Source organism: Panthera onca, chromosome E1 (genome assembly GCF_046562875.1).
Source record: "Panthera onca isolate mPanOnc1 chromosome E1, mPanOnc1 haplotype 2, whole genome shotgun sequence".
NCBI classification, from domain to species: domain Eukaryota; kingdom Metazoa; phylum Chordata; class Mammalia; order Carnivora; family Felidae; genus Panthera; species Panthera onca.
The window spans coordinates 23,745,868-23,772,795 of record NC_138352.1 but is presented as its reverse complement, the minus strand read 5'-3'; the positions used below and the strand labels follow the sequence as shown (position 1 = coordinate 23,772,795).

At 43.9% G+C, this 26,928-nt stretch overlaps 1 protein-coding gene across 1 annotated transcript in view; it reads left to right on the top strand.

The window, feature by feature from the left end:
* Positions 1–26,163, top strand: part of HS3ST3A1 (heparan sulfate-glucosamine 3-sulfotransferase 3A1) — a 100,703-nt gene extending 74,540 nt beyond the window's left edge. Inside the window, exon 2 of the mRNA XM_078437730.2 lies at positions 24,408–26,163. Coding sequence (XP_078293856.1) covers positions 24,408–25,029 — 622 coding nt within the window. The 3' untranslated portion in view covers positions 25,030–26,163. The remainder of the gene's footprint in view (positions 1–24,407) is intronic.
* The last annotated feature ends 765 nt before the right edge of the window (positions 26,164–26,928 follow it).

Here is a 26,928-nt window from a genome sequence, read left to right as displayed (position 1 = left end):
CAGTTTCCGTCATGGCTTCTATCATTCAAAGTAGACACCATGATTATCTCAGTGACCACCCCACCCCCCCGCAGGAACCCCTTGCACCTTTACAGCAGAAAAATGGGCTAAAAAAGAGCGGTTACGTGGCTCATTCACCGATGTTCTATTAGTGTCCAGACCAGAACAAAAGCTGGCTGTTGTAACACTTTTGCACATAGAGTCGGTGCTGTAACCATTTAGACTTACCCTTCAGGCGGCAGGCAGCTGCCAGAATCAGGATCTATTTTCTTATCTACTCTATTTTTGACATTTAAAGAACGGGGTAGAGAAGGACAATGAATCAAATCAGAAGCAGCAACCCCGTTTCTTAGAGAGTACAGCAGTGCTTTCAGTGTTTGACCGCCCATTCCATTCCCTGGAGGTAACCACTATTAATAGTCGGTGTGCATCTGTCCAGATATTTGGTAAGCCTGTGTTATATACAAATACAGCGTATTAGTTATCTGTGGCTGAAATAATATTCCATGGCATTACCACAAAACCTCAGAGACATACAGTTCTTTATTTTACAAGGCTGCTGGGTTCCACACTTGGTTTGCGATCTGAGCCAGCCTTGTTCATGTGTCTGTGGTCAGCCGTGATTCAGCCAGATGGCTCTCTGATCTTGTCTGGGTCTGCTCACATGTCTGGGAATCCGCTGGCTGAAGGCTGATCTAGGGTGGTCTTTGCTCGGATAACTTGGGTGACTCAACTCTGTCCTCCTTATCTGTCATTCTCCAGAAGCCTGGTCCAGACATGTCCTCACAGTAGTGGCCATGCACAAGAGCACGAGTGGGATAGACCAGAGGCTTTTCAAGCCTCTCCTTGAAATAACTATATCCTTGCTAATGTCCACCGGCCAGAGCAAGTCACGTGACTGAACTCAGTACCAAGGAACGGGAAAAGAGATTCCACTCAGGATTCAAAAAAGCTGCAAAATCCGTGGCAAAAGGCAAGGATGGAGACAGGTGCAAAAAATCGGGGCCATCAGCACTATACACCTAATGATCACTGAACGTCTCGTAACACACAAGCATTGTTTTTTTTATGTTGTAGGCTTTTAAAAATATGAGATAATATCCTATCACTTCATGGCTTACGCTAGTTTGAAGACCTTACTTAACTTCAAACAGATTTGAAAAGATCTTAATTTGAAAAGATGTAATTCGATCTCTTTAACACTGAAAATATTCCATTATAGGAGCGTACCAGAAGTTTTTATCCGGTCTCTTAATGATGGACATTTAAGTCGTTTCCTGTTTTGGAGACCATTTTGACAGTGCTATCGTGTGCACCTGATTGCATAAATGCTTGTGTATTTATACTGGTATTTCTGGAAATTGAACCTGTATATTCAGGACTTAGGGATCCGTCGCACTTTATCCTCCCGCAAGACTCAGCCACTGTCTCTTAACAGCTCTGTGTTTTCAAACGCTATTTCTTCTGGAATGCTCACGCTTCTCTGATTGGACTTTGATAAACACTAGCAAAATCCACGGTAAAGAGAATGTACACAATTGAAGATGGGCTCCCAGCCTCCGTATCACACTCACTCTGCAATAACTTCAAGTTCCCAGCGTGTGCCATTGACGTGTTCTGGAAGATACTTAGAGCTCAGTTGTTATCAGCACTCTGGTCTCCACCCAACCACCACTGTATTTGTGAAGCTTCTCCACAGTCCTTAAGCAGGTCAGGCGCTCCTTCTCCAAACATAATGAACACTCCTATCCTGGTACTTCTCCCACTGAAATACATTTGTTGTTACGCCTTTCTCTTTGAGAGGAGGATCATTGCCCTTTTGTCCGTGAAGTTCCATGTTCCAGTTAGGGTCCTTGGCCAAAGGAGGCAGTCACTAAATGTTTGCTGAATAAAAATCATGGGGCGCCTGGGTGGCTCAGTCACTTGAGCCTCTGATTCTTGGTTTTGGCCCAAGTCATGATTTTACAGGTTCATGAGTTCGAGTCCTGTGTCGGGCTCTATGCTGACGGCCTGGATCCCGCTTAGGATTCTCTCTCTCTCTCTCTCTCTCTCTCTCTGCTCCTCTTGCGCACTCTCTCTCTCTCTCAAAATAAATGAATAAACAAGAAAAATCTTACGCTTGTAAGATGCAGATGTAAGATACACTTGTAATGTCTTGACCATATAAGAGTAATTCAGTAAATATTTACTCGTTCATTCGTTCAAACATACTTGTTGAATTTGTACAGTGAGTTGGATATGTTTGAGATGAGAGAATGGGGAGAGAACAGGCATGTGCCTTCTTGAAATGGAATGGTGTTTTTTAGAGAGTGATGAAATTTCAGTCTTTTTGCCCAGAAAAATGCACATATGCTCACCCTCACATTTTTACATACACTCACGTGGGCTCGCTACCTCTCGATTCTTACTCTCAGAACTTAGGTTAAAAACTTACTGCCTTCAGTTCGTAGGAGCATGGCCCTACACCAGAGGCAAATCTGGGTACTTGAGGTTAGATCATCATTATGACCGACTTGCCCATCTGTCATAGTTCTTAATTCTTACCTCGTAACAAGTGTGCAAGTGGCCAGAATATGTATTCTGTCATATCCATATCTTAATCTATATTTTATTTTATTTTTCTTAATCTATATTTTAGATATCTAGTCTACCCCTAAAATATTTTTGACACTCATGTATTCTTGTAGGCTATTGATAATGAGATAGATGCAAATGGAAACATCTGTCACAAATATGCCATGTGACCTGTTTGACATTACATAACCATAATTCTGTGTAAACAGAGATATGTTCAATTTATTGGAAGAAAGAGTTTCAACGAAAATTGCCACGTAGGACATAGGACTTCTGCATCTTAATAAACATTTTAAGGTATATTTAGATAAAATGAAAAGTCAATAACCCATTCAAAATAGTAGCAAAAATAGCTATTTAGGAATAATGGCAACAAGAAATACACACAACCTGCCTATAAAAAACTTCACTGGGGACTTGTGACCAAAGAGTTCATAAACATGGCACCAAAAGCATAATCCAGGAAATAAATGGATAAATTGAACTTCATCAATATTAAAACTTTTGCTCAGCCAAAGACACTGCTAAAAGAAAGACAGGTACTATGTAGTATCACTTTTATGAGGACCCAAAAAGAAAAGTCAAAGTGAAACAGAGAACAGAAAAGTGGTTACCAGGGGTGCCTGGGTGGCTCAGTTGGTTAAGTGTCCAACTTTGGCTCAGGTCATGACCTTGCACTTCATGAGTTTGAGTCCCACGCCGGGCTCTGTGCTGACAGCTTAGAGCCTGGAGCTTGCTTTGGAGTCTAGGTCTCCCTCTCTCTCTACCCCTTCTTCCCCAAAACTAACATTAAGAACAAAAAAACTGGGGTGCCTGGGTGGCTCAGTTGGTTAAGTGTCCAACTTCGGCTCAGGTCATGATCTCACAGCTCGTGAGTTCGAGCCCCACGTCGGGCTCTGTGCTGACAGCTCAGAGCCTGGAACCTGCTTCAGATTCTGTGTCTCCCTCTCTCTCTTCCCCTCCTCCTCTCATACTCTGTCTCTCCCTCTCTCTCAAAAATAAATAGACCATTAAAATCAGATTTAAAACAAAAAGAAACGTGGTTACTGAAGGCTTGGGGTTGGGGAGGTAGGGACAGGCTGGTAAAAGGGCACAAACTCTCATTTACAAGATGAGTAAACCCTGAGGATCTAACATAAAACATGGTGACTGTAGTTGGGAACACAGTTGCATAATTGAAATTTGCTAAGGGAGTAGCATTTAAATGTTCTCCCCCCAAATAAAAAAGAACGGGAAAAAAAAGTTCAAAATTTAATCATCACTAAATAGTCAAGCAGTCATGAAAAAAAAAAAAACCAAAAAAACGAGAAGACCAACCACAGACTGGGAAAACATTTCAGAATCCCGTATCTAAACAAGGACGTCTAGGTAGAATTTATAAAGAATTTTACAGGGCACCTGGCCAGCACAGTCTGCAGAGCATGTGGTCCTTGATCTTGGGGTCCTGAGTTAGAGCCCCAAGTTGCCAGTAGAGTTTACTTAAAAAATAAATAAATGTACAGCTTAAAATTTTTTTAAAGAATATATAAAGAACTTTCAAAACTCAGAAGTAAAAAAACATAAATTAACAACCCAATTTAAAAAATGGGCCAAAAACTTCAACAGACATTTCCCCAAAGGGGCAGTTGAGCAAATGAAAAGATGTTCAGTCTCATTAGCCATTAGGAAAATGTAAATGAAAACCACGATGAGATACCACTGCATAACTGTTAGAAAGACCAAACACACACACACACACACACACACACACACACACACCCCAAAGAAACAAAACAAAAACAAAACACAACCTTCACAGAGTATCAAGTGTTGACAAGGGCTGAAACAATTGGAATTCTCATACATTGCTTTGGAAATGTGAATAGTATTGCTACTCTTTCAAATAATTTGGCAGGGCGCCTGGGTGGCTCAGTAGGTTGAGCGGCTGACTCCTGATTCTGGCTCAGGTCATGATCCCAGGGCTGTGGGATCAAAGCCCCACATCGGGTTCCGCACTAAGCATGTAGCCTGTTTAGGATTCTCTCCCTCTCTCTCTCTCTCTGTCTCTGTTGCCCACACTCTCTCTTTCTCTCTCTGTAAAATAAAAAAATAATAATTTGGCAGTTTCTTGGGAAGTTAAATATATAACTTATTGAACGACCTGGAAACCAGACAACTTGCTAGTTATCTGAGAGAGACAAAAAAAAATCAGTTCACACAAACCTACACCAGATGGTTTATAGCAGTTCTGTTCATGATGGCTGAAAACTGGACCCGACACGACTGTCCTCAACATGTGAATGAATAAGAAAAAAGCTGTGGTATGTCCATACAGTGGAATACTACTCAACATTGAAAAAGAACAAGCTCTTGATGCATGCAGCCGCTTGAATGGTTCTCAGAGGCACTATGCTGAGTGAAAGAAGCCAGGCTCAAAAGGTTATATGACAAAAATTTCCATTTATCTGATATTCTCAGAAAGTCAAAATTGCAGTGATGGAAAGCAGATCAACATTTGCTGGGGGTTAGGGATGAAGGAGAGGGTAAGACTACCAAGCGAGAGCACAACATCAGAGTGATAGATGTGTTTTATACGCTGACTTGAGGTGATGGTCACACGAATCTAGATACCTATCGAATTTCATAGAACCGTGCTCCCCAAAAAAGCCAGTTTTGCCGTGTGTTCATTTAAATACGAAATAAAAGAAAAGTTTTAGTAGGAACGTAAAAGAAAATCTGTATGAATGAAAGCCAGCTCATCTTTGTAGATTGACGGACTCGATACAGCGAGCTGTCGTTTCTTCCTAAATTAGTCTGTGCATGTAATGGTGTTGTTGGTGCCAGTGGAGGTGAAGAGGGGAAGAGGAGTTGATGCACATATTTTGTAATTCCCTCTTTTGGAAAAAAACCCATTTAATACATAAAAAGAAAACATTTTCAAGAATAGAAGACAGAAGCCATGTCATTTTAGATTTAAGACATATCCTGAAGTTATAATAATTTTAAAAGTGTCCTTCTAGTGCCAACATAAACATAGAATAGCAGAACTTAACACACACGACATTGACATGGGATTTCAAATATGGAGTGTCAGTCCTGGATGAAAAGTCAGTTATCTGTCATTTAAAAAAAATTAGAATTCAATCTCAGCAGTCACTGAAAATGAATTTCAGAATAAAATTAAAATCAGAGATGAATGTCTGTTTCATGTTAGCAGCAGCACAACCCTACGTAGAAAACATCATCAAAGAAAAACAAGGGTCATAAAGAAAAGACCTGGAAGATGTAAAGACGTTTAAAAGTTTTTGTAAATACCAGGGCTCCTGGGTGGCTCAGTCGGTTAAGGGTCCGACTTCGTCTCAGGTCATGATCTCACAGTTCATGGGGTCGAGCCCCGCGTTGGGCTCTGTGCTGACAGCTTGGAGCCTGGAGCCTGCTTCGGATTCTGTGTCTCCCTCTCTCTCTGTCCCTCCCCTGCTCCTGCTCTGTTCTCTCTGTCTTAAAAATAAATAAACATTTAAAAAAATTAAAAATTTCTGTAAATACCAGGGCGCCTGGGTGGCTCAGTGGGTTAAGCACCGACTCTTGATTTTGGCTCAAGTCATGATCTCCTGGTCGACAGGCTGTGTGCTGATGGCAAGGAGCCTGCTTGGGATTCCCTCTCTCTCTCTCTCTCTCTCTCTCTCTCTGCCCCTTCCCCCCTCAAATTAAATAAATAAATACTAAAAAATTGTAAATACCGTAAACAAAGAGATTAAAAATGACAAATCAGAACATTTGCTACATATATACAAAAACATGTAAGTGTATATAAACACATACATAAAAATGTATAAGTATTGTCAATATAAGGAAAATGCTTAAAATCTAAGGAAGAAAGCATCCCAGCAAAAGAAATACATAACCAGGAAATGTCTTAAAAAAATCATATAACTAATAAACATCTGGGAAAATGCTCACTAGTTTAAAATGTAAGTATTAAAATATTGAAACATCATTTTCCTATGTTTATCAGCAGTAATTGTGCAATGCCAAAATGCATAGTATTAATTAGGCCATGAAAAACATGTACCTTAATCTACTGAAGTAGAAATAAGATATTCAAAAAATACATTAAAATTCAAGGACAAAGTGTAAATAACCTTCATAGAAGACAAGTTTGTAACACGATTTAAAAACTTTCAAAACATACCTACCTTGGGCACCTGGGTGGCTCAGTCGGTTGAGTGCCCAACTCTTGACTTTGGCTCAGGTCATGATCCCAGGGTCGTAGTATGGAGCCCTACATCGGGCTCCCGGGCTCCAAGCTGAGTGTGGAGTCTATTTGAGACTCTCTCTCTCTCTCTTTCTGCCCCTCTCCCTTGCTCGCACACTCGCTCGCTCTCTCAAAAAAAGAAATAAAAATAAATAACAAACAAAATACACATGCTTTCCTTTCCAGGTCAAGAAAATAATAAAACATTAGAATCTTTACCTATGGAAACAACCTAAGTGCCCAATGGTAAGGGATTCAGCAAACACTTTATGGCGATTCGTACAATGGGATACTGCACAGTCATTTAAAATGAAGTCGATGCGTAGTTCGTACCAGGAGTGATGTTTTCTGTTTATCCCTAGTGCTTTTAAAAAGCAGTGTAGAACGGCATATGCACAAAATAATTTCATTTTACAAATCAGTTATGAAGAAATGCATAGTCTAGATGGATATATTTTAAAATGCTGCATCTGAGTGATGGGTGTTGGGTACTTCTCCTTTTTAGGATTGCATGGTTCTCTGATTTCTCTCCTATTTCTGTGGTGTAGCTTTTTGACGTGTGCAACTTTTATTTCATTTTTTTTATATTAAAAATATACTCGTGGCTTTAAATGTCAAGCATCCTTCCTCCAACCTCCTGCCTGTTGTGATCCTTCCCACCCCAGCCCGGTGTTTCCCTGTGGCCCCCTTCCCAAGGGTCTGTCTATGAATAGGGGTTCCAGATTTCTCTCACTGTTGCCAGAATTCTGTGCCCTAAGGTCTGTCACAGTTCTGTTGGTCGGAAGCCAGAAGATCTCCTTCTCTTTACTGGCATTTGTCTGGTGTAAGAGACCAAAGAAAACAAAACCCTCCATGTGTTCCAAAATTCCATGAAAGAGTCCTATCACTCACTCATGGAAAGGTGTTTTGGCCCCAGAACTCTGTAGAACATTTCTTGGAATATTAGTAGGTGGAAATCGCGATAATTATTAAAATATCTATAAGTCTGATCTGCCAATGTTCTGGAGACAAAAGACAACGTACCCCTTCCGTTGTCTTTGTTTCTTATTCGTTAAACTTCAGACTTCAATAGTTACTACTGTATTGTTCTCCCTTTTCCACTATTGACCTGCTATTCTAATTAGTAAAGATTTCAGAGTAGGGGCGCCTCGGTGGCTCAGTCGCTGAAGCACCTGAGTCTTGGTTTCGGCTCAGGTCGTGATCTCACAGTTCGTGAGTTCAAGCCCCGCATCAGGCTCTGTGTTGACAGCAGGGGGACCTGCTTGGGATTCTCTCTCTCTCCCTCTCTCTCTGCCCCTCCCCTGCTTGTGCTCGGTCGCTCGCTCTCTCAAAATAAATAAGTAAAACTTAAAAACGTTAAAACAACATACATTTGGAATGTAGGTGTTTTCTGGATGGTCTCACCCTAGATCCTGTGACTTTTTTCTTCCCCTGTGCAATCACTCAGATATTGTGAGAGCATGTCTGTGACATCTCTCATTTGGAAAGTCCAGCTCCTGAGGGCCCTCGGGCTTGATTGGAACCAGAGCCTCCTTTGTGTGCCTGCTTCTTTTTTAGGATGACATTTCTAAGTCCCGTGACTTCCCTCAGCCCTGACCTCCACGCCGTCCGGTCCCTGAACACGAACGCAAGTGGAGGTCCCGTATCCCATCGGTCTGAATGGTTAGAAAGTCCTAAATCAAGCTAATAAACTGTTAAATGACATATATTCTCTTCTCCTCTATTTAGGGATATTCCTTCCTAACAACAGAACAGAAAAGTATGTTGAAATCTATTGTTTTTTTTTTTTTTACATGTCTGAAAGTATTGGTCAAATGCCAGAGATAACTAGATGTCCTTCTGTTGCTCAGCTGGGTATTCTGTTGATGGGTCAGCAATGCTTAGACGGGTCGTAAAATTAGGACACACACAAATCATGAGCTAGTCTGTACTTAGGCAGTATCTTCCGTTTTTTATGCTTAATTTCAGGCAGATGCTGATTCTGTTACTAATTTTGTCCTATTGACAAAAACTATCCAAAGCAGGGATTGGAAAAGGTGTTTTTCTGAAAGGGCCAAGATAGTATTTTATTTTAAATGTTTTAAATTTATTTATTTTGGAGAGACAGAGGCAGAGTGTGAGCAGGGGAGGGGCTGAGAGAGAGAGAGAGAGAGAGAGGGAGACACAGAATCCAAAGCAGGCTCCAGGCTCTGAGCTGTCAGCACAGAGCCCGACGCGGGGCTCGAACTCACAAGCCGTGAGATCGTGACCTGAGCCGAAGTCAGACGCTTAACCGACTGAGCCACCCAGGCGCCCCGATGTTTTGTTTTTAATTTACACCCAACTTAGTTACCTTACAGTGCAATAATGATTTCAGGAGTTAGAATCCATTGGTTCATCCCCTGTGCGTAACACCCAGTGCTCATCCCAACAAACGTCTTCCTTAACGCTTCGTTTTTAAAAGTGGGGATTGCACATTATGAAACATTTTCATAAAATTAGAACCGTTCCGAAGCCTGGCTTTCAGCATCCACCGGGCTGCCCAGGCAAAGACTCCCGTGTCCTGCTTTGCCTGTTTCCCCCGGACCCTACGTATTCACGAGGTTTTGAGTGGCACCATTCGCTTTGTGATGCGGAACGTCCCTCCACCTCCCAGTGCACCTGTTGTGAGCACAGGGCTGGCCTGTGAGCACCTCTGGGGCCGTGAATTGGAAGAAGAGGTGAAGCCAGGACATGAACGCTCAGCATCACTAGCCGAGCTGGTGCACCTGCTACTTTCGTATCCAGTAGGTACCGCGTGCTCTGTGATCAGCACCATTCGATAAGCCACTTGTCTCTTCTCGCCGCCAACTGCTTCCCTCCCTCAAACCTTCCCGGAACCAGATCTGTGTCCACCTTCGTGTCCGCGTCAGCAGAAGCCCAGACCCGTGTCAGTTGTCGGCATTCAGCCGTTTGCTTTAAAGACACGGGGGGAGACTTGTGGAAGCTTCTTCTGGGACCTGAGCAGCGTTAGTCGTGAGAGTGGATGTCTATGGTAATAGGTTGTGTCGATAGGCTAATAAATTTGTATGTGTGCAGCGAGGACTTTCTGAATTTGGGGCGAGGGGAGGGCTCTGAGCAGGGCTGTTTCTTGTCGAAGGGCACCGCTGATGCCGTTCCCCGGGGTCCCTGGAGGAGCGACGATGGCTTTCCCCTTCAGAATGGCGTGTGGGACAGCCACATCGACCGACTGTGTCTAATGGACACTCGTTGACGGCTTTCCCAAAGTTTATTTTGTCTGTGTGCCTCGTTTCACGATGATGTCATGATTTTGGAGGTTTTCTTTATAGCATACGGGTGACATTCTGTGCGTGGGACAGACTGTGTATCCTTTTCTACTGTTCAAAACCAAAAGCTGGTGGCGGGGGTCACCTGCTGGCAATTTTAGTAAGAACCTCCAGGCAGTCCTAATCCCCCAGATCATGCAAAACCGTAGCGTCGCTTTTCCTGTTGGAAACTTAAAAGACACATTGAGAGGCGCCTGGGTGGCTCAGTCGGTTAAGTGTCCAACTTTGGCTCAGGTCATGATCTCGCGGTTCGTGAGTTCGAGCCCCACGTCGGGCTCTGTGCTGACAGCTCGGAGCCTGCAGCCTGCTTCGGATTCTGTGCCTGGCTCTCCCTGCCCCTCCCCTGCTTGTGCTCTGTCTCTGTCCCTGAAATAAATAAAGTTTAAAAAAAAATTAAAGAGAGACACGTTGACTTGGCACCTACTCTGTGTCCGGATTGTAACAAACAGAAGGGAAAAAATAAAGCAACGGAAAGAAGCAAACATTGCACAAATGTAACAAAGGACCTTCCTTCTGGTTTCTCTGCATCCTGCCCTCCGCACCTCTCTCTTACCTTTCCCACTGTCCTTAGATTGTCCATTTCCAGGCAAGGAAAACACGTTTCTTTCCTTATCTCCAGCAGCACATATGCAAAGAGCTGATAATTCCAGGCTATGAGAGAGCTCTGCATCGAAGCAGCTGTCCACAGTAGCACACAGCTGATAGCACAGCTCTCAAACGGATCATTTATAAAACTCCTGTCAAGGCCAAGACAAGCCTTGATGGGGCTTTGTGGGGGCAGCCGCCACAGAGCCGGGAGATGTGCCCACCCTCGGCCCCCACTTCGGTTAGCAACCCCATACTCCCCTTCTAGATTGTTGATCTCCTAACGCCGGGTAAACTACCAGACGGGACCAAGAAAAACCAATTCTTGTAATCAGGGCTCACGTTCAATGTCACTTTCTGCCTCAGAAGCACTGTAATGGAATTTTCCCTCTACGGGGGGATTTTATCTTCCAGGGACTTGAAACGTAAAGGTGGTCGAGCCCTGTGCGTAGGGTATTTCTAGGATTAGAGAAGAATGTCCTATTACAGAAAGAGAGGGAACCGGAGGGGCTCAGTGGACCAGAGTCTAAGCTAAGCTTTGTCTCCCTTCAGCTGACTTCTCAGACCTTTCTGCGCCTGAAATGACGGGGCTGGATCAGCGGGAGTTCTGAGATCCTTCCTATTCTAATACTCAGCACTAGCCTTTTCTAGAACATTCTTGACTTCTTTGTTCTCACTTTCTCCATCTCTTGTCTCCCTATAAGCAGTCTCCTTCTCTTCCAACCTCCCTCTCTCTCTCTCTCTCTCTCTCTCTCTCACACACACACCCCCACACACACACTTCTAAGGGTCTATAAATAACAACCTTGAGATCCTCACTAATTTAATTATACTTTACCTTTGCTATGTATAGTCCTTTATTGTAACGAAATGTAGAATCATTCTTTAAGACTTATTTCTACTCTGATTTTATTTTATTTCATTTTATGTTTATTTTGGAGAGAGACAGAGACAGAGCACGAGCAGAGGAAGGGGAGAGAGAGAGGGAGACACAGAATCCAAAGTGGGCTCCAGGCCCCGAGCTGTCAGCACAGAGCCTGATGTGAGGCTCTCAGAGCCTGATGACCCAAGAACCGTGAGATCGTGACCTGAGCCGAAGTCGGATGCTCAATGGACTGAGCCCCGCAGGTGACCCTGGATATTCTCTGATATCTTCATACAACATTGGGACAAGTGTGTCAGTTCCCAAGAGCCAGACGCCTTTTAAGAACAGAATTGGGGACCCATGGATACAGAGTTAAAAATGATATTTTAAATCTGACAAATGCCTAAATTCCCCAGTGAAGTAAACTTGGAAGGAGAAAATCAGGGGGTTGAGGCAACGAGCCTTGTAAAAAACTGGTCTATTTCTGTATTTCCTAAGAGTCGATGAATAAGATAATTTGTGTCATTGCTTGGGAAACCCATGGTCCTACACAGACATAAAGGATTAGTGCTTGAATTTATGATCTAGGATGACCCCAGCTCCTTCCCTTTCAGGATTATCCTCCTCTCTGACCTGGATACAGATGTATTTTCTGCCATTTCATGAAGCCCTCCCCCCCGCCCCACCCCAATTATCAACCAAGAAGCATTGAATTTTCTCTCTTCCCCTGGAGTGCTAAGGAACATAATGTGTTTTTTGTTTGCTTGGTTATTATTTTTTTAATATTTTTTTTTTTAAGAGAGAGAGAGAGCAAGCATGAGCGGGGCAGGGGCAGAGAGAGAGGACAGAAGATCCCAAGCAGGCTCCCTGCTGACAGCACAGAACCTGGTGTGGGGCTTGAACTCACAAACCGTGAGGTCTTGACCTGTGTCAAACTCACTGAGCCACCCAGGTGCCCCTGTTTGGTCGGTTTTTTTTTTTTTTATGTTTATTTATTTTTGAAGGAGAGAGAGACAGAGCATGAGTGGGGGAGGGGCAGAGAGAGAGAGAGAGACAGAATCAGAAGCAGGTTCCAGGCTCCGAGCTGTCAGCACAGAGCCCGACTCGGGGCTCGAACTCATGAGCTGTGAGATCACGACCTGAGCCAGAGTCGGACGCACAACCGACTGACTCACGCAGGTGCCCCAGTCGGTTCTTTTAAATGAGCTTTCTCCCTTTGTCATCAAGCCTGGGGAGAGTGAAGAACTCTTTCTCTTTTTTTACTTGGTCGTTCACAGTTTTAGAAGGAATCTGCTATCAGTGGCCCTAGCAAGTATACCAGGTTTTTAGCATTGATGTTGACGTACCTTGACCACAGTTTGGTTACTAGAATCGCACGTCTAGGGCGCCTGGGGTGGCTCAGTCGGTTGAGCGTCCGACTTCGGCTCAGGTCATGATCTCACAGTCCGTGAGTTCGAGCCCCGCGTTGGACTCTGTGCTGACAGCTCAAAGCCTGCAGCCTGCTTTCAGATTCTCTCTCTCTCTCTCTCTCTCTCTGCCCCTCCCCTGCTCATGGTCTGTCTCTCCCCAAAAATAAATAAACATTAAAAAAAAAAAAAAAGAATCCTATATCTTGATTCGGTCAGTGTGGGAGCCGGTTCAAGAACATAAGTCTTCCTCTCCCACAGAAGCCAACTCAAACAACAGCTAAAGGGAGTTTTATTTCCAGCCTTACAAGTCACGTTTGGAGGGGGGTCCGACATCACAGCAGCAGGAAAAGAAATACTGATGTGTTGGGACCTTGGCCCGAGGGGTGGCGGGCTGACAGCGCTGGGAGCTTTCCTGCCCCAGGCTCACGGCATCGGGGACCCCTGGGAACCACCTTCACGCCAAGGCCATGCAAAGAGCATGTGTTTCCTAGCATTTTCTGCTGCCAGAGGCTTCCAAAAGCAGACACACTGGTTGTACAGAGTAAGAAAATGCGTGGTGAGCATGAGCGCCAGGGCCAGATTTATTGACTCCTCAAGGTAAATTATCTGTGTGTTACAGCTCAGGGACTTTCCTTTAGGAAGAAAGCCTTTGGAAACCACGTTCTAGCTCTTCCTGCCTGTTTGCAGGATTCCAAGCAGAAACATTTTTCGCGGTGTGACGAGTAGGGAAGAAACGTCAGGCATGCTGATACATTTTGACAGAATATCGAAGGTGGCCAGTTACAGCAACCGCAAGAGTCCTGCTAAGGCTGCTGGCATGCCTGGGGAGGTTCAAAGATTTTCATATTCTGTCTCTTTTCACTCATCACCATGTGTCTTTGGACAAGTCCATTCCCTCTCTGAACCGATCTCCAACTGGGAAATGATATTAACAATTCTAGCTTTTCGCTGCTGTCGTGAGATGCGAGAAATAGACGTCAGATGGGGGTCTGCCTACGGTAAATGCTTAGTAAGTGTTCATTGGCTTCTGTCTTCAGATACCTCCGTTTGAATTTTTGGCTGCCCTGTGTCTGTTATTTTTCACAAAGCCCTATCTGTGAATCTTCGTCTCCTAGCCGGTCTAGCAGTGACCTCTTGTTTTGATGTCGAGGCCCAGAGAACTGATGTGATTCGCTCAAGGTCGCACATTTTAGGAACAGCAAAATCAAGATGAATTCGCTTTCCTAGTCCCAGTTTTGAGTTTCCTGTAAAACCATGTTGTCCTCGTGGAGGTAGGTGATCCATCCGGGCCATATTTTATTGTAAAATCAATAATGCTTTGTCCTCATTAGAATTCTTAGGCAGAAATCCTAACCTTTAAAAATTAGCCTCAACTCTACTGAAAGAAAAACATATTCTTTTCCTTTTTTGGGGAAAAGGGAGCCCACTTCTTTCTTCAAAATAACTTTTTTTGGCGGGGGTGGGGGGGAGTGTTTATTCGTTTCAGTAAATTTCCTGGCATTTTCCATGTGTAGGCCTTTGGGATCTTCTTTGAAAACTGCTGTGTTCCCATCGTAATTCAGCTTTTCAGCCTCATCAAAAGACCTCTTCCTTTCCCGCATAAGCCTCCCCCCCAAACCCCGCCCCCCCCCCGCCCGCAGTCTAGGTCTTTAGCTCATGTTAGCAGAGCCTCCTACCCCAACTAACCACCTACTTTGTTTCTTCGTCCATCCCAGCGTGCAGATAATCTGCATTCAGTTCAGAGTTTGGGGCTCCCAGGGTCTTCACAGATACCCTCTGGGCAGGTGTCTCACGCTCCCACGTTCTCCACCTGTCGGATTTGCCCATCCAAGCCATCTTCAGTGTATTCTCATCCCGTTCCTTCTGTCTGCTGACTTCCTCTTATCCGATGCAGTGGACATGAGCTTGCACTAGGCACTGGGGCACCCATCCGTCACCTTCCGTACTGCCTATGGGAACTTGTGTATGCCACTTAGGCTGTCTGAATCTCAGCCTGCTCGTCAGAAAAACTGGGGAGCACGATGCCTGTCTTATCCCTCCTGGATCCGGGTAAAGCTTGAAGCAATTGCTAAACTGTTTTTGCAAACATAATGCATTCTTTATCACCGCTGTTGACGCTCTAGAGACACATCCGCTGTGATGCCTGATGCTGTGAACACTGCTGTGCTTACAGAGCCATGAGAATCAGTGGCCCGGGTGTGGGACAGAGGTTAGGTGGCTCCTGTTCTGATCACTGATCTGGGCGAGGGCGGGGGGAGAGGTCATTGAGAGGACCACGGATTCCCGTGTATGGGAGCTGAGCTCCTTTTCCTTTATGATCTGAATTTCCACCAGTTGGAGATGCGGTTGGTTTAGCAAACGCACTGTTTTGAATGGCATGTTTTTCTTGGAGAATTAGGGAGAATTGGTCCATTTATTTTTTTATAAGTGTTGGAAACGTTTTACCGCAATGTAACCGAATCCAGAAAAGGACACAAATCCTGCATTATGGAGGGGGGGTTACTTCCATCTCTCCAGAGGCACCTTGTGCCCTGTTCCAGTCTCTCCCTCCCCCAAGGGCATCCACTGTCCTGACATCTAACACTGTACGTGGATTTTGCCTGTTTTTGAACTTTTTAGAAGAGAAATCATTCAGTATATACCATTTTGTGTCTGGCTTGTGTTTGTTAATAACGTTGTGTTTTGGGGATTCATTCACAATTTACATCATCAAAAACGATACACACACACACACACACACACACACACACACACACATGTATATGCATATGCATACATGAATTTACATATATGTATACATACATATATACATATATATGCTTCTATTTTTGATGGATATTTGGGGAGCTTGTCTTTGGGGCTCTTGTGATTAACTGTGAATGTTCATGACCATGTCTTTTGATGAACATATGTATGATTTATAATTTTTGTTTTAATGTTTATTCACCTTTGAGAGAGATAGAGACAGAGCATGAGTAGGGGAGGGGCAGAGAGAGAGGGAGGCACAGCATCTGAGGCAGGCTCTGGGCTCTGACCTGTCAGCACAGAACCCAACGCGGGGCTTGAACTCACGAACTGTGAGATCATGACCTGAGCCGAAGTCGGACACTCAACCGACTGAGCCACCCAGCCACCTATGCATACATAGGGTATGATTTCTATTGCATATGGTCCTGGGAGCACAATTGCTGGGCCATAGGGGATGCATATGTTCTGCTTTGGTGAATAGTTCCAAATAGTTTCCTAAAGTCTTTATGCCAGTTTATACTCAGACCAACAGGGAGCCAGTTGTTGCACATCTTTGCCCATATTTGGAATTCTCTGTGGTTTTTATTCTAGCCATCCACGTTGGGTGTGTGTTACTGTGTTTGAATATGCATTTCCTTGATGACTAATGAAGTGCAGTACCTTTTCATATGTTTATTGACGATTTGGGTACTTTAATTTTTGTATGCAGTGCCTGTTCAAGACATTTGCCCATTTTTCTTTTATGATGTCTAGTTTTTTTTAACTCGTTGATGTGTAGGAACTCTTCATGTATTACGGATATGCATCTTTTGTCAGGTAAATGTATTTTAAATACCTTCTTTTAACACCTGTCTTCTTACTCTCTTAATGGAACCGTTTGATGAACAGGAGTTCCTATTTTTAATATAGTCCAATTCATCATTCTTTGTGGTTATTCTTTTAAGACACTTCAGAAATACTTGCCCCCCTCAATCATTAAGATGCTCTCCTAGGTTTCCTTACAAAAGTTTTTATTATTTTGTCATTCGTGTTTATGTGTACCAGCCATCTGGAGTTGCCTTCTCTCTGTGGGGAGAGACCGAGATTTATTTTTCCATGTGAATAACTGGTTAACCAAACTAAAAATACAATGAGGGAGGGTAATTTTTTAAGGAAGAAGTACCTCTGGAGAGGGCCAGCAGCAGTTCCAGCAGGAAGGCAATATGAGGTCAGTGTGAATTCAGAGGAAATGGCCCAAATGAATACAAAGGGTGAAGCACATAATGAGGTCGGTTCTCTTTTATACTTTCTTGAATGTATTACACGCGTGATGACTATGTGTTGTGAGTGCCATCAAGGGCTACCTCTTGGTGGTGCCCTTGACCGTGCCAGGTGATGGTGGTGCACACAGCACTAGAGTGGCGGGTGGCCTTGTCTCTGGGACTGTCACTGGACATGGAGGCAGATCTATCTGTTCAGCAGTGTGGCAGAAGGAAAAGTCTTCTGGGTCACCTGAGTACTCCTATCACAAAGTACTCAGTTGACTTAGGGCTTAGGTAAAAAAAGAACAGACTATTTAGCAGGTGTATTATGGTTCCTACTTGGCCATTTCCTGTACCACAGACATCTGGAAAACTGCTCAAATACAACTGGAGGCCCATAGAGATTGATCCCAGTGAGACTGATCAGATCCAAAGTGAAATCCTAGGGCATCTGGGTAGCACAACATCCCTAGGCACATGGAAGTATTCCCAAACAGTTTCCTTCTGGGGACAGGTGTGCCACATGGCATGGGAAGGAGTTGAAAAACTGAGCTCACCTCTCTTCCACCGGAACAGGCCAGTCCTTCCAAATAACTTGGCTTTGCCAGGCTGTGGCTTTCAAACCAGGCACTGTCCTTGTCTGAACATCATACATACAGGGCCTCTAGTGGACAGGTGTGCAGATGTCCCGGGAACATGTCAGAGGGTCTCTGATCTTCTCTGGACCCTTGTGATCTGGACTGGATGGGGTTTTCCTGGAAGCTGGAAATTCTAAACACCAGGCATCCCCTTCTCAAGAACAATCTTGGTATGTCCCTTGCTATAATGGTCATGTCAGTACTGCTTATGGTCCAGATTTCTGAGCCCTTTGGCTTGATTTTTTTCGGGTGAGGTGAGTAAGCGGAGATTAGAGAGGTTGAATGACTCACTCACAGTCACCCAGCCAGCAGTGGGCAAGAAGCAGGCCAAAAACCTCATTTCTTAACCAGACAGCTCCAGATACGACATAAATTCTTATATTCCCCTTTGGTCTAGCAAGAGGAGAGCGAAAACCACAGCCTCTCTCAGTACCTTGTGCTGAATGCTTCATGATCTGCAAAACCAGAAAGGCTCTTCTGTCTGATTAAATTCTGTGGATGCAATTGGAAGCCTTGTCTTCTTGGTGCGTTGTGTTTTTTTCTTTAATGAATGACAACATGATACAATCGACAGAACGTAATATTTCCCATCTTAACCGCTCTTAAGTGAACAGTTCGGCAGTGTTGAGTGCATTTACATCGTGGAGCAATCATTCCCCAGAACTCTTTCCATCTCACAAAATTAAAACTGTGTACGGTTAAACAGCTCTCCCCTCCGCCCCCACAGCCCGTGGGAACAACCATTCGACTTTCTGTTCCTATGAACGTGATGGCTCTAGAGACCTCACATACAAAGAGTCACAGTCCTTCTGTGACTGGCTTATTTTTCAGACCATAATGTCGTCAAGGTTCGTCCTTTGTCGGAGCACATGTCAGACTCCCCTTGCTTTTTAAGGCTGAAGCATATTCCATTGTGCGTATGGAGCCTGTTTTGTGTATCCGTTCATCCGCCGATGGTCACTTGGTTGCTTTCGCTTTTTGGCCGCTGGGATTCCTGCTGTGTCCCTGTTGGTGCCATCCACTTTGTAATAATCCTTCATTTGCTTGTGAGATCCCCTCTTACCCTTGGCTTCCTCGGGGCAGGGGGGGAACAAGCTTATCTAATGTTTCCTCAAAATTCTAAAAAAATTTTTTGAATGTTTTTTATTTGAGACCGGGAGAGACAGAGCATGAGCAGGGAGGGGGAGGCAGCGAGAGAGAGGGAGACACAGAATCCGAAGCAGGCTCCAGGCTCTGAGTTGTCGGCACAGAGCCCGACGCGGGGTCGAACCCACAAGCTGTGAGATGATGACCTCAACGGACTGAGCCACCCAGGCGCCCCTCGAAATTCTGGGCTAAATTCCATTTCCTTATCTCCATACCTGCTACCACTGTCTCTAAATCTGTGTCACTGTTGAGAGGTGAAGTTGGGATAGGGTACATAGCTGGGAATTGAGGCCTCCTAGGACATACCCTCCTATCTACCAATTGAATTTCTCACTCCCCCCCCCAACTCGTTCTGTTTTTAGGGAAACTTCACGCGTCTTACTGCACACACCTTTCTTCTCCTTTAGCCTGTCTGGTGTTTCTTCAAAACTGTCATGATACCGGGATGGCTTTCTCCCTGCCCATTCGGGGCCCAAGTCCTGGCACGGCGTAGGGTCCCTGTCTACGCCTCACTCAATAAGGAAGGTTGGTTTGCAGGTTGTCCTCAACGGTTTGAAGTAAGATATTCCAAATTACACGTGCATTTCCTTTCCTGCGATAGATGAGCTCGAGTTTGACCGTGACAATTCAACTTGCAGTGTGGAAAGGAATAAAGAAATTAAAAAGGAGATTCCTCTTCAGCGAATCCTGTCGCGAGTCCTTTTACAGCGTCAGCTTGGTTAAGGATCTGCGTAGACGATGATTACTTGGTTTCTGAGGAAAGTAGCCTGCAGGCAGCTTCCAGTTAACTCCCGACTCCCCATCCCCACCCGCCCTGTTAAAACCAGTCCGTTTCTTCATCCTGTGGATGACAGTAACGAATGTGTTTTTCTTCTGAAATCCCATTTGAGCTGTTTCCTCTTTTAAACGCCTATCTTGGATAGCTCTTTCCCCTTCTCTGTTGAGATCATTTGAAATATGGTTTCTTTTTTCAGGGACGTTAGCCGGGTTTCCTCTGGTGCAGCACAATCTGTAGCCATAATCTCTGCTGAAAGGCTGCTGGGGAATCTGTGTGTTCTCCAGAGACAGGAGGGGGGGGGGGGGCGGATTGAGATCACCAACCAGTAGTTTCTGAGCGAACTCTGTTTTCTCTATTTTACTGGCCAAAAAAGGAGGTAGAGTAGTTTGAAAGTCCGAGATCATAGGAAAGGAGGCAAGAATGTGTACTTCTTTTTTTCATCAGCCAATCCTTTTTCGTATCACGTCACTGACATCGAACGTTTGCTTTTGCTGCCCCAGACCTTTTCACACAGGTGATCAAATTTCCTTCACTGATTTATGCCAACAGTATCTGGATGGATCTCCTGGCTCATCCTGGAAAAGCGTAACCTAAGCTTCCAAAGGGGATTGGCCTAGCCAGTTTGTCAGATCTCTGTGGGGAGCGTCACCGTGACGAGTCCGTGAATGGAGGTCGCACAGAGACACCAGTGCTGCATAAGGCAGTGCCCGCAATCTGGGTCTTCCCCATGGCAACACTGAACTCTGGTCTTTGCTGAATCTTAACCCCGACCGGAAGGCGTATTTAAGGAGTGGGAGAGGATGGGTCACGTGAAAGGTCCTTTTGCAGAAAGAATTGCAGATTTCTTAAAACAACGAAAAGCAACAGAAATCAGATATCTACTTATCAAGTCCTTCTCCAAGGAAGAAAGTGAAGATAACCTGACTGAAGTAGCCAAGACCGCAAGAATCTGAGAATACCCAGCATTACTAAACTAACCCAACGTCAGTGGCGTATTGCCACAAATATTGAGGAACCTGCCACGAGGAAGCAGAATTGCTGTTGTTTTTTTTAAGTTTTCATGTAAATTCCACAGTCAGTTAACATACAGTGTGATAATGCTAGTTTCAGGTGTACGATACAGCGATTCAGGAATTCCATACATCACCCGGTGCTCATCGTAAGTGCCCTCCTTAATCCTCATCGCCCATTTTACCCATCCCCCCCTCTCATAACCATCAATTTGTTTTCCACAGTTAAGAAGAGTCTGTTTCTTGGTTTGCTTCTCTCTCTCTCTCTCTCTCTTTTTCCCTTTTTTTCTCATTTGTTTTAGTTCTTAAATTCCACATATGAGTGAAATCATATGGTATTTGTCTTTCTCTGACTGGCTTATTTCACTTAGCATAATACTCTCTCTCCATCCACGTCATTGCAAATGGCAAGATTTCATTCTTTTCTGATGGCTGAGTGATATTCTGTTGTATATACACCACATCTTCTTTATCCATTCATCCATCGATGGACACTTGGGCTGTTTCCATAGTTTGCCTATTGTAGGTAATGTTGCTATAAACATTGGGGTGCATGTATCCCTTTGAATTAGTATTCTTCTGTTCTTTGGATAAATACCTAGTAGTGCAATTGCTGGGTCATGGGTAGCTCTATTTTTAACTTTTTGAGGAGCCTCCCTATTGTTTTCCAAAGTGGCTACACCAGTTTGCGTGCCCACCAATAGTGTGTGAGGATCCCCCTTTCTCCACATCCTTGCCAACAGCTATTGGGGAACCAGAATGTTTATGAACCAGTTGATACGACATCTGAGACAGACTTTCGGGTAATTTATTTGTGGAGGGAGGGAGTAGAAATGGAGGGTGTTATGAATGACGTGAAATTGGCCACTAGTTTTTTGGGTTTTTTTGACATTGGATGTAACGTACATGAGATTTGCATTACCTTTCTCTCTACTTCGGGGTGTGTTTGAAATTTTTCTTAATATAACGTTAGCATTATTTTACTCCAGAGGCAAACTAGAAACGCATAACCAAATTAAGGGGAAAATACAGTAAACCCACCTTTAGAAATAAAAGTAAAAAGCAATCCCAGATAATACCTGGATTAAAAAGGAAATAAAAAGTATAAAACACAATTAACATATTTATGAAAATGACAACAGTGTGTGAAAACGTGAAACTTGACCAAATTTCTACGTCAAGGGGAAATAATGGTCTCAAAATGATTTTATTACTGGAGAAGAGAGATTGAAAATAAATGAAGCATCCTGCGAAATGAATTTGAAGAACAACAGAGCAGAAAAAGAAAAAGACAAAAGGGAGCATTAAAAAAGCTAAAATGCAAATAAATGAATTTAAAAAGATAAACGAATCTAGAAAGCAGAAAGAAAGGCAGAAAACACAAAATTATGGGAGACTGTAAAATTACGGTCAAGACTGGGATGTAAGGCTGGGTGACTTAGAAACATCTTAATTGCCAAAAGTGACACAAGACAGAGTATTTACAAAAAATAAGTAAGTAAAACTGAAAAGGTTTTTGAAAATTCTAGTTTCTGGGGCGCCTGGGTGGCTCAGTCGGTAAGTGTCCAACTTCGGCTCAGGTCATGATCTCGCGGTCCGTGGGTTCGAGCCCCGCATCGGGCTCTGTGCTGACAGCTCAGAGCCTGGAGCCTGTTTCAGATTCTGTGTATCCCTCTTTCTCTGACCCTCCCCTGTTCATGCTCTCTCTCTCTCTGTCTCAAAAATAAATAAACGTTAAAAAAAAAAAGAAAATTCTAGTTTCTTTCCTATCCTGCCTCCCACAAGAACCAGTATTAGATGGCTTTGTAGGTAATGCCCCCCAAATTTAAAGAACAGAAAATTATTTTCTACTTAAACTTCTCTAGGATATGGAAAAATACAAAACATTGCTCAACTCATTTGTGTAATATTTCATATTCTAACAATTGATTAAGCTATTGATCAAGAGAAAAATGACCGGAACAGCTCATAATGAATATGAATGAAAATCCAAAAGAAAATAACAATGAGCCAAATCCAGGTCTATATTAAAAGAAAAATAGATCAGAAACGGTCTGTATTCCAGGAATAAAAGTGAATCCAGTGTAAGAACATTTAGAAGTTCGATTCTTTTTATGACGGATCAAAGAACAAATTTAGTCATTGAAATAAATCTCCAAAATACATTTGTTCTAGTAATGATTTGTGCAACAGCTATTTCTTATAAAACTTGTAATTAGGGAGACAGTGCTTTTATATCAGATGGGGGGGTTTAATGGTAAGTAGTACGTTTAAAATGGAAGAATAAATAGGTTAACTCTCCTCCTCACACTTTAAAAACATGTTTATTTGTTTATTTTTAATTTTTTTTAACTTTTACTTATTTTCGAGAGACAGAGAGCAAGCAGGGGAGGGGCAGAGAGAGAGAGAGAGAGAGAGAGAGAGGGAGACACAGAATCCAAAGTAGGTTTCAGGCTCCGAGCTGTCAGCACAGAGCCCAACACGGGGCTCAAACTCATGAACTGTGAGATCATGACCTGAGCTGAAGTCAGACACGTTAACTGACTGAGCCACCCAGTCGCCCCTGTTTATTTATTTATTTTGAGAGAGAGAGAGAGAAAGAATGAGTGGGGGAGGTGCAGAGAGAGGGGGAGAGAGAGAGAGAGAGAGAGAGAATCCCAAGCAGGCTCTGCACTGTCAGCTCGACCTGGGACTCGATCCCACAACCTGTGACACCATGACTTGAGTTGCAGTCAACAGGATGCTTAGTCGACTGAGCCACCAGGTGCCCCTCTCTTACTCACACTTTTTGACTGGTCCTGAAACCCATCAGTTCCCAGTAAGACCACGTGCTTGAACTGGATAGCAATGTCTGCTCCATCAAGACTCCAGTGGCATATTTTTCTTTCAGCGTGGCCAAGTGATGCTAACGTTCATCAGGAAAAATGAGCAGACAAGAATCAAGAATGTTCTGAACAGAGAGCCAGAATTCACTTTGTTGTCGTGAAAATATAACATGATAATAATGCCATAATCGAGCCAATGGATGTAGACTGTTGGGAGTGACACCTTTTCAAATTATTAGATTAAGTTTAATAAGTCTTGTCTGTTACAGGAACATTCAGAAATTCTAAAGGGAAGTATGCTGTGTACTATGCAGTGGCATTAGGTTAAATCTAATTGCTTTGTTTATAAGAAAACTGCAGAAAGTGTTCAGGGTATTTTAATACCATCTCATAGTAATCATGTGTTTATTATGTCTAATTTGCCTGAAGAATTTGATCAGGGTTATTTTCTTACAGCATTGTGGGCTGATAATTAATAATAATAATAATAATAATAATAATGATAATAATAATAAGGGACATCTAGGTGGCTCAGTCCGTCAAGCGTCTGACTTCGGCACAGGTCATGATCTCCCAGTTCTGAGTTCAAGCCCCAAGTCGGGCTCTGTGCTGACAGCTCAGAGCCTGGAGTCTGCTTTGGACTCTGTGTCTCCCTCTCTCTCTCTCTCTCTCTGCCCCTCCCCTGCTCATGCTCCCTCTCTCTCCCTCTCAATCTCTCTCTCAAAAATAAATAAACGTTAACTTTTTTAATAATAATAATAATAATAAATTGCATAGCTCTTATTCTGTGCCACTCTTCTAAGGTATTGAGATATATTAACTCCCTTAAGCATCACTAACGCTGTATGAGATCCATAATATTGTTGTTTCCCTCGAGGCACAGTATTCGATCAACCTCTCCATCTAGGAAGTGGGAGAGTCAGCCCTGAGCTCCGGCACCCTGGCTCCCGGGTCTACAGGACACGTCCCTCCTCGGAATGCGCTCTCTCTGTACAGCTGGGGAGGTCGCTCCTTTTTTAGGCTCTCACGTGACCTTTTGCTTTCCCCAGGGACCTGATGCCGAGGACCCTGGACGGGCAGATCACCATGGAGAAGACGCCCAGCTACTTCGTGACCCGCGAGGCGCCCGCGCGCATCTCGGCCATGTCCAAGGACACCAAGCTCATCGTGGTGGTGCGCGACCCGGTGACCCGGGCCATCTCGGACTACACGCAGACGCTGTCCAAGCGGCCCGACATCCCCACCTTCGAGAGCCTGACGTTCAAGAACCGCACGACGGGCCTCATCGACACGTCGTGGAGCGCCATCCAGATCGGCATCTACGCCAAGCACCTGGAGCACTGGCTGCGCCACTTCCCCATCGGCCAGATGCTCTTCGTGAGCGGGGAGCGGCTCATCAGCGACCCGGCCGGCGAGCTGGGCCGCGTGCAGGGCTTCCTGGGCCTCAAGAGGATCATCACCGACAAGCACTTCTACTTCAACAAGACCAAGGGCTTCCCCTGCCTCAAGAAGGCCGAGGGCAGCAGCAAGCCCCACTGCCTGGGCAAGACCAAGGGCAGGACCCACCCGGAGATCGACCGCGAGGTGGTCCGCCTGCTGCGCGAGTTCTACCGGCCGTTCAACTTGAAGTTCTACCAGATGACCGGCCAGGACTTCGGCTGGGATGGATAACAGTATAATTTAAAAAGAAAAAGAAAAATATCAAAATATAATATATTTTTTTACCACTCGGTAGGGAAAAGGCAGTTTAATATTTGTGCTGAAAATATTTGTTTCCGAATTTTTTTTTCCCCCAGTGAATGTTAAAGAGAGTGTTCTGGCCTCCGCCCGCGTCTCGCCTTCCACAGGCCGACATTTGGACCAGCAAAAAAGGAAAACCTCACTGGTCTAAATACTTTCAGTTTTCTACTTTTATTTTATGTGTTCTGTACACAGTTATAAACCATGAGCGTTGGTGGCCATTGAGGGAAATCCTGAGGGTAAATCGATCGATCTCGGTGTCTGTCTCTGCCTCTCTGTCTCTTGTCTGTCTTTCCACAGGTCCCAGATAAAATGATCTCTGCTTCTGTTTCCTCCCTTGTCACTTTTTTTTTCTTGCACCACTTTTCAAAAAGCATTTCCCAGTTAATAATACTCCCATATTTGTACGCTGCTTCCCAGTTACCATAGAACTTTGGAATAAAGCACCTTTTCCCGTCCTCGTCCGAGGGTGAGGTAAGCACATAGCACATAAAGATTATGATTCCCTTTTTACAGAGAAGGCGACTGAGTCTCAGGGACGTTAAATGACTTCTCGTAAGGCCAGATGGTGGACCTCGGGCAAAACCCCATCTTCTACCTGTTCCCTATATCCTGCCACTTGTTCCAGAGGGAATTGGAAGTGAGGCATGTATCCTTTTAGAGACGGTTAGCTAGTCTGAGGACGATCGGAGATGGGACAGCGAGGGTTTCCTGTCGCCTTCTGAAGTTCCAGGCTAGCTTCGTGACACGCTAAGTCACAAGGAGTCACCCGTGTTCGAGGACACCGCTCAGACGTGGACATAACGTCTTTTAAGGGCCAGTCTTAGCTTGTTGAAGTACCCTGAGATCTAGAAATCTTGGTTTTGTTGAGGCTGAGAGAAATTACTGGATCTGTGTCTGGAGAACCAGACGGACACTCACACTAGGAACAGGAAAAAAATGGTAGGAGCATAAGTTACCTATGTGTGGTGTTCACTGTCCTTTTTTTTTTTTTTTTTTAAAGAAAAACCCACTTCAGCAAGAGCTTATACGTATGAACCTCCTTTTTTGTTACCTCTTTTTTTTTAACAAAGAAAACCTGCTTCTCTTTGTAATGTGTCATTTCTAATCTTGGAGCTAATACTAAGAAAAAAAAAATAAATGTTATTATTTTTCACGGGTCGAAGACTGTCACCGTCACTTTCTTTCTCCCCCTGTTTCCTATTCATACCAGGGATAACCGAATATTCATTAATGTTTGGAAAATATTCTAAGAAACACAGATGTGGGTAAAATGGCAGTTTTTTTCTTCTCCCCATCTATTTCTCTCCTCCCCCTCCCTTTAAATAGCTCAAATAAATCAGTAGTTTATTAAGAGTATTCCTTTCCTCTCTGAGTGGGCATTAACAAGATTAGCATTAATGGGAATTAAATTGGTTTAGAGAGAAGCACATATGCACGAAATATATAAAACATTTATAATTAGTCTGTCAGCAACCTTTTATTACAGTTGTAAACCCAAGAGGAAAATGTCTCCCATCTCATGGAAGTTTTCCGTATCTGCCAAAAATTTAAAGGACCAGACCCTACAGTCTCCTAAAATAATAATTCTTTTTCTTCTCCGGCGCGGTCAATGAAAAGAAACTAGAGTTGTCTGCAAATGTGCAGCCAAATGTGCCTCAACCATAGACGCTGCCTCAAGGGAAGTAAATCTTTCCGGAGAGACCGAACACGGGATTCAAATGAAGGGGAAAAAATTATTTAAGTTTCAAGGTGTTCCAACATTGCTCCAGACCCTTGAATTTTCTGTACGAATATACCACTTAGGAGAGTTAAGAAAACCCCAATTCC